Source organism: Buceros rhinoceros, unplaced genomic scaffold (assembly GCF_000710305.1).
Source record: "Buceros rhinoceros silvestris isolate BGI_N320 unplaced genomic scaffold, ASM71030v1 scaffold44314, whole genome shotgun sequence".
Taxonomy (NCBI): Eukaryota; Metazoa; Chordata; class Aves; order Bucerotiformes; family Bucerotidae; genus Buceros; species Buceros rhinoceros.
This window is the reverse complement of record NW_010407324.1, coordinates 1-8,515: the sequence shown is the minus strand read 5'-3', so window position 1 is coordinate 8,515 and position 8,515 is coordinate 1. Positions and strand designations below refer to the sequence as shown.

Sequence of the window (8,515 nt, the reverse complement as noted above, 5' to 3'; positions counted from 1 at the left end):
GGGTGTGTAAAACATGTTCTGTGCATTTCTGGCAGGAAAGGGACTTGAGAGTAGGAAATTAAGGAAGGGTGGACACTTGCTAGAGGTCCTTAAAAGGTGAGGTTGGGTGGGGTGGCTGTAACTGAGAATATGAAGACAATATGGAGAAAGGTTTCTGAGTGAGCACAGACCTCCTTCGTTGGTCATCACGTATTGGCTTTCTGCTCCTTCACTTTCTTCAGTATCTTACATCTGTCTAGAGGGAGAGCTCTGTCCTTCACCATCCTTCGGCTCAGCCCACATCACCAGTAATATTAAAAGTAAGCAAAGTGCTTTCTATGAAAATTGTGACTAAGCAGGTATTTGGATCAAGACTGCAAGACTGGATCAAGATTACTTGTACCCTTCCCCCCACATCTTCACATTGTGTCCCCACAGAGTTTGAAAAGTAGGACATGTGTTGAAAATGGTATAAGAATACCACAGTTTGGAAGAGTGCAAGTAATCAGTTATAACAGCAATACAGGTTAACTCTTCAGTGTTGCCACAGGGGGAATGAGTGAAAACAGGCTGTCTTGCCTGTGCAGAAATTTCAGCCCAGCTCAGACCTCCCAGACTTCCTGATCTCTGAAGAAACAATCCTTAAACTCTAATTGTTTGGTTTTTTTCAGTTGTGTTTGGCAGATGAATTCCATGATATCTGTGTGGATCAGCTCATCAGAGTTGTTTCCAGTCCTCCAGGACCTATCAGATGGGGAATGTTATGGTTACTGAGGCTGTGCTATATGCTTGTCAGGTCAACTCATACCATTTTGACAGGAGAAATCTCAAGAGAATTATTGCATCATGTAAAAATATAGCTGTCCTTTAGAAAAAAATACATTATTGGAGGAAATGTACCCTGAAAACAGCAGATAAACGTGGCATACTCAAATTGTTTTCTTCAGGTGAAGAAAATTACATGTATGAACATTTGTGAGAAAGTGAGGAAAACTGAGAATGATTAAATCATTTAGGAAGAAATACAAGGTAAGAGAAACTTGCAGCTGCAGTGAAGAGTAAAGAAAACAGATAATCAGGAAAGGTAATAAAAAGGCTCAAGGTCTTAAGAAGGAGTGGCTGGTGGTACAGGGAATGTATCACTCACAAACTTCACCTTCTGTTCTCCTGTAGGAAGATCCTCTCTCTTGTGAAAGACTGGGCCTCTTTCTGTCTACCAGGATCTAATGAGGCCCTAAAGATAAAGCAAATGTAAACTACGAAACTATGACGATATGGTGCACACCCATGGCCCTCTCAGCCAGCTGCTGGCTGCGGCATGTTTGCTCAGCAGTGGAGAGCAGCAGCCAACAAGCAGAAACATCTGACTTCCCACTGCTGGCTGTAGGGAGAGGACAGAGAGGTTGTGCTGAAAATAACAGTGGTGTTACAGATTATATATTGTATCAAAGGGTCAAAAGCAGGGGTGGGGAAAAGGGTAATAGTAATTTTTCATGGGCAAAATACTAAAGCTACCACGTAATAGAACTATACACAACACAAAACCTAAACACAGCCCCATTTATCTCACCAGCCCTATCAATGACTGCAGGTGCTGGACACTTCACAGCAGAACACGACATTCATTGCGGTTTACATACCACACAGCCGGACGAGGAAGACATCGCACAGCAACCACATGTACTAGCAAAGCAAAAACGTAGCGGGAGCTCTGGAAACTGTGGTTCTCTTCCTGGTTAGCGAACTGCCTCCCGAGTGATCTTAAGCAAGCTAGCTCCCTTCCATATGCCTGTTTTTCCAGCTGCAAAACGTGAAGGCTGCTATGATGCACGTACATACTTTACCTAACCACTTCTAAAAACCTGTGGAAACCTGAGAGCAGTCAGCACTTGTAGAACATCTTGTGATAACCTAAAGCAGTGCTAGCCATTACGAATGGTGTGCCAAGGTGCAATTTCTATGAATGAATATTGGGTAGCAATCAGACAGAGAAAAAAGTCAGTTACTAAGTCTTGCAAGCTCATACTGTCTTTCCCCAGATGGTTCCAGTCAAGAACTGGTAGCAAATTGCATTTCATCTAGTCATTAAAATCCCCTAAATTTGCAGTAAATTCAGATACTTGTGGAGATACTTTTTTCTTGCAGAATCTTTCCTTCCCACGTAATTCAACGGCAACATCTACGCTGCTCCTCTGATTTCTTAGCTGACCTTGTTTTTCAGGTTTTTTTCTACCTGTCATCAATTATTTTCTCCTTATCACTCCTAGTACAGGGCACAAAAATGTATCAGCACTTTCTTTATTGCCTTATTACAGAGAACATCTAAAATTTGGACAAGATCTACCAATTCACTACTCCATTAATTCTTATAACCACCTATCAATAGTCTAAATATGACAACATGCAATTTCTGAATATTCTGATGCGAGGAACACAACTTACAAAATCTTTCTTATATATCATCATCATCATCACGGCTTGACTTGGTGAATGAAGATCTGGAAAGGGCTTTTCCCACGCTTGCTGCAAGCGATGAGTGCACCCTTCGGGGCTGCGCGGTGGATTTTTTAGGTGAGGCGCAGCGTGCACGGAACTGGCTCCACCCTTTACACCTGAGGTTCATCTGCCAGGGCCCAGCGAGCTTGGACGGTGACAGCAAAGTCCTCGGGTCGTAGGTTTGGTTAGAGCATCCTTCTCTTAGATGGTGGATGCCTTACAAGGCTAAACGAGCTCCATCTGCCCAGGTTTGGAGTCAGAGCTGTCCTTCTCCTAGGATGGCTGCCTGAAGGCTAGTGAGCCCATCCTGCCCGTGGACACACTGTGTCTGACCCTTCAGCTGAGACCTGTCTGGCCTGGGAGACCCCACCGGAGGCACATGCCACCACCAGCACAGCTCTCAACCTCACAAGGGCACGCAAGCTCCTTCCCCACGGCAAGCGGGTGCCCGTGAAAGAGTTATATATATATATACACAGGCAAATTACCAATCTCAAGCTATACATTAAGCAAGGGCACAGACCGCTTTCTTGTGCAGCTTTGTCACAAGGCAGTAAAGTACACAAGATTCAGGTGATGAGAGAAAACAAGGGAAAGACCTGACTCTTTATACTAAGCTCTTTATTAAATGTAGCTCTAGGTACTGTTTCAGGGAATAAAAATCACAGTAATTGTATTTTGATGGCCATTGCCATCACTACTTACAAGGACAATCACAAATTAAGGTTCACAGACCTACCTGACAAAAGTACACTGCTTCATTAAAGGAGCAAATGACATCTTCCACAGAAACAGCATCTCCTTAAAACTTTATGCTTCATGACCTTAAGAACGACAAGATGGCAACTACACCACTTCTTGAAGCAGCCATATACTGAACTACTACCGAAGACTTAGCAAAGTCCTATAAATACAAGAAAAGTCCTTGATCCCCAAATACTTCTGTCTTCGGGTATAAATCACGGAACTCACACCAGTTCGCTCACCAATGTTAAGCTACAGCGCAAGTACACGTGACCAGTGTAACTCTCCAACTGAAGACAAGGGTTTATGAACCACTCGGACTAAATGACTGTACCTGCCACACACAAGCCAGGAGATGTGTAACTTGGAGGAATGCCACTAGAGTAGTGTTAATCAAAAGGACCAAAGCAACGTTTGGAACAGTTGGTGCTTTGTGAAATCTAAGGGCCTGTTTTCTGGGAGTTGAATAAATGAGATTTTAGCACCTCGTGGGGAAAAGGTTACTGAGGAATGCTGTCTTCAACACAGGGAAGAAGTACCTCTGCTAGGTTATGTTCACTGTGCAAAATTAATTTCTGAGGACTTTTTTAGATTCAGCTGAACTCCTGATGTTCCTGTCTTAGCTCTGATAACGTGTTTCTACGCTCTCAATGCAAAACAAAAAGTTCACAGGCTCCACGTTGCTGGTAACATTCTGTTGCTCAGCTTCAGTAGTTACGTCCTTTTATTGGGTAACGTATTTCTCGTTAATTTCATTAATCTTTTCTCTTGAATCAGCAACTAAACATTTTTTGCTATCAAAATATTTAACACTGTGGTTCCTGTTCAATAAGGTATCATCAATTTTTCACAGTAAATGTCAACATTTTACAACCTTTATCTGTTCCTTGCTTACCTCCTAGCCTCTTCAGGGTTAGAACCAGCCTAACAGAAAACCTTTTTAGAAATTAAACAGGAAATATTTCCCTTTACTCCAGGCAAAATATCATGGGGGAAAAAAAAATACAGAACGCCTCGTGAAATCAAAGAGTACAAGGGGTGGTAGAAGAAAATACGGAATGCGTTTAACTGCATGATGGAAGTGTCAAGACTTTCTATACAGAAATAAAAGTAAACTTATTTCTAAAATTACAGTGAAAACCTACCTATAGTCTTCAGGCTTCATATAATCTATAAGCTTTATATTTGATCTCCAAACTGGGTAAAGCAGAAAACAATCCTGAAGTGTGGCTGGCATCAAATCTTTGTCAGTCAAAAGCTTAAGAAATACCCTTTGAAAATAATTACACAAACTGCTTTAAATGACGCTACTTGGGTAAAATACTCATCAGCAGAAATAAAATCCACTTTACGGAAAAAGGTACAGCTTCCCGTACAGACTACCTAAGAATTTAGCAGCATCTCTGAAGAGATACTGGTGTAACTGGAGTTCAAATGCATACAAGATTTCCAGCTCCTGCTGCATTAAGGCACAGAACCATTTCAGCTCTAGCAGAGCACCACGCCAGCCGTTGCTAATGAAGCTGTCTAATGAGCTGAAACCTAGCCACGCGTAACAACCCAACAACAGATACTTCTATGCTCCGTGAAAGATAATTTTTCAGGACCATCACCACATGACATTTAATTGTGTAACAGTAAGCCTGAAGTTAACTCACACCATTGATCCCCCTGCAGCTCTGCACAGCGTTGCGCAAAGGATTTTCATTATCTAACCAAAATGCAGTAGTTTCCTTACTCCGACTGAACTCGGAAGATTTAATAAGCAATTAATTTAACGCAGATCAGCTGATAACACATCCACAAAAGTCTATTCATTTTCTTCCTTAAAGGCCGTTCACTTCATGAAGTAAAAAAGACTTTATACTATATTGCAAAGAAGTCCCCCAAACATGGCACCAATGTTTTTCTATACTGGCTCTAAACTCAAAGAACAGTACAAAGAACAGGATGTTCATGTAATACAATGCCTTGCCTTCTGGGAACAGGGATAAGGAATCTGTCAAAGCAACAGAAACCTCGAAGTGAAAATCCCTCTAAGAAAATACGGTAGAAAGATAAAGGAAAAAATGGGGGAAAGTGAAAAATTAATACCGCAGAACACAGTATTAAGAGGTGACAATGCCCTGATTTTTCAGTAGAAGTTTGTATTGCACATAGGCCATTTTACAACCCAGTCCATTGGCCAGGAAGGGACCCATCTCAAAGATCTCAAGATAGAAACATGAAGTGTCCCAACCCTTCTGCCGGATCACAACAGGACCAGCAATACTGATGCAGAAGCTAAATAACCAAATAACCCCTGCCCCCCTCCTTTTTTTTTTTGCACTGTTTGGCAAGACTGGATGAAACATCATTACCTTATCCTGAAAACCTTTATGGTCCAACAAGGTACGGGGTTTTAAATTCTCAAAACTTCAGAAGTCTCATCTACAGCTCTGAAAGAGTTACCTGAAGAATCGAGACTAGCGCTTAGAGTTAATTAATTTTGTCATCCCCAGGGATGTGTCGGCAAATCAGGGTAGAAACAAAGAGGTGTACTGCGCTGGTAAATTTTATGTAGTATCAGAGTTAGCATTCACACTATGTAATCTGATGTCAGCTCCAACGATCAGGGAAGAAAAGAGGTTGATGGTAACATAATAATTAAGGAAAAAAGGATACCTCCTTTTCAATCATGCCAACCTACATGGCTGGTGTAACTGAGTTCTTCTCAAGCTAGTTACCAAGATTCAAGACCATCACAAGTTCAGCTGACAAAATTAACCATTGCCTAAAGCTACGGGGAATGGCTAAAGGCATTTTCCTTTGTGCCTGATGGCATTCAAGCAAAAGAAAAAAATGAAAAAACCAAAAAACCCAAAAAAAGAACAGCAGATCAATACAGCATACACCAAATACAGTAAACTGGTACTTACGGTCTGCTTCAGTCATCCTTGGTGAGATTCCACTAGAATTTTTCTTTGCCCTGATACCGGTTATTAAATAAAGAAGAAAAATTTTGTTCATTTTTGGAAGACAAGCTAGGACACACTAAATTACAGAGCGTTTACATCAGGCAGCAAATGTGGCTGTTGGAAGCCATACAGTGACCTCGAGCATGTATCGTCATTAATCAAGACAAGCCTATTTTGCAAGACAAACGAACCTGGGAAGTCTTCGGGGGCAGACAAAAAAGCTGCATGAATTCCTAGTTTAGAACATTACGTAAACAGCCTAACAGCATTATAATGAAAAATCTCTCAACTATCTAATTTCTATTAAAAAAGCAAAGAAATTCTTAGTTTGTGACCAATCTCATTTCAGGGGTTCACACGTTAGCGCTGTGTGTGCCAGTTCACACACACAGAACAAGGCAATGCTACGCACCGGAATCAGCAGTGCACGTGACATGAACAGAGCTAACACCGCTTGTTCCAAACCTCTGGAAATCTCATCCATGTTACGGAACCACCTCAGCTGGGGGGGCCCTGTTTCCTCCTACACACCCCTCCTACAAGACACAGGAGTAGTTATTTTTTTCAGAGGATCCAAAAATGCTTTTCTATCTTACGTAAATTTCACCCATTTCCTGCTTTATTGTCCTCAATACCAGATTAGTAAAATAACCACTAATCAAGATTATCTCCTCAACATGCCTGTCAGGCTCCTCTGTAGTCCTGTTCCTTCAGGATTTTAGATCAGAGCTGCAACTTTTGCAGCTATTGGCAAAAGACAAATCTGGTGAAAAACGTGAAGCTTAACTTGGCCCATCCGCACCTCTCCACCATTGCTGCTTTTGAGTTTCAGCTAGTTTAACAACCACGGACTGTGACAACTCTTACGGAGCACTGCAGCACAAATTTGAATGTGTAACTGCCCAACTTCCTTGAAATCTGAATTTTCAAGAAACAAAAGGATACGGAATCTAAAATGACATCACAACATTTTTTAGAAGTACAAGGAATTTTCTAGTGACCTAATGAATCTCTTAATTATTTGGATAGTTAAAGGCTGAGAAGGACAAAACATGCCTATTGATGCACAAGGAGGGGATCCAAGTAATTTGAGTTAATGAACTTGAATTGACACATACACACACACAAAAAAAAGAACAGAAACATGTGTAAGGGGAGGCCAAATTATTTTATTTAATTTTTTAGTGACCAATTGGATTCTTGGCAGAAAGCTCTGCTTTTTGGGTTTTTTTTTCTTTAGAGAAATCAGCAGTGCTCAAATTGATGGGTTGGAATTTTACTGAAATTCCAGTTAATTTTAAAAACAAACAGATGAACAGGAATTCCAGGTACTGTTTCCAGAGCAGAGAGCAGAACTTCACATTTGTATGAAAACTCCATTATTACAGTTGATTGGGACACAGAATGTAAAACTATTGTCAGTAGCGCATGAGTAAAACATTCACATTTGATCTGGAACCTTAAAATCAGAAAGTTGTACTCTCCTTCCAAAATTTTGATTACCTTGTGCAAATGAAGTCAAGTCTTCATGTGTCAAGCACACACTTAAAATTGTCCATATTTTATATACAAGACACCTACCGTTCAGGCAGTGCAAAATACATCCTTTCATAACAAAACTAAAATGTACCTCTCAAAGTATGAACAAGAATATACACATAATACATGATGTACACTATTTACACAACCATAAAAAATATAATACAAGTATTTTTTTTTAATGTGATTTTAAGACTTGACAGTCTTCTGCAATGTGTGTTGCAACAAGGCATGTTTAAGTTTCCCGGATGGAGTTTTCTTTGCCAATTGCTCAGGAGATCTTGGAAACTACATTTGAACTTTGAGGAGAGTTTTCAAATGGACTGCCATCAGCTCCCTGTTTTGGTCAGACGGTTCAGCTGTGCCACCCACCCAGTGGCTGGGTGGCTTTGGAAGGACACTAGGAGACGGTGGGTCACTAAATTTTGCCCCAGCGTAATTTTCTTTTTGGCTTGGTTCAGTAGGGGTGATAGGCTTGTTGGACTTGGCGTTTCTGAAGTTCTCTGTGTTTTTAAGTGGCTTCTTCTCCTGCTTCTGAATGATTTCTGGCAATACAGAACCTTGCCAAAAGTTCTCTATTTTCCTTGCCGAGGTGATCTTTGTCAGTGGCATGTTACACCTACTCTTCTGTCTGTTAATCTTTGGTTGTTCACACAGATGTAAACCGTGAACAGGCTGGCTGTAGGGTACGGCAGCCTTCTCGGCCTTTCCCGTCTTGTTCTTTAAGAACTGCGGAGACAAAGAATTCACGTCAACGCACGGCCCCTCTCCCTCAGCGGGGGCGCCTCCGGCCGCGCGCG

At 41.3% G+C, this 8,515-nt stretch overlaps 1 protein-coding gene across 1 annotated transcript; it reads right to left on the bottom strand.

Moving 5' to 3' along the window:
• Positions 1–7,328: 7,328 nt before the first annotated feature.
• On the bottom strand, positions 7,329–8,444 carry PNRC1 (proline-rich nuclear receptor coactivator 1; the record flags this gene model as incomplete). The annotated part of the gene is made up of 1 exon (XM_010134419.1): positions 7,329–8,444. A coding segment is annotated over one exon (441 nt), but the record flags the coding sequence as incomplete, so codon positions are not given.
• Positions 8,445–8,515: the final 71 nt, after the last annotated feature.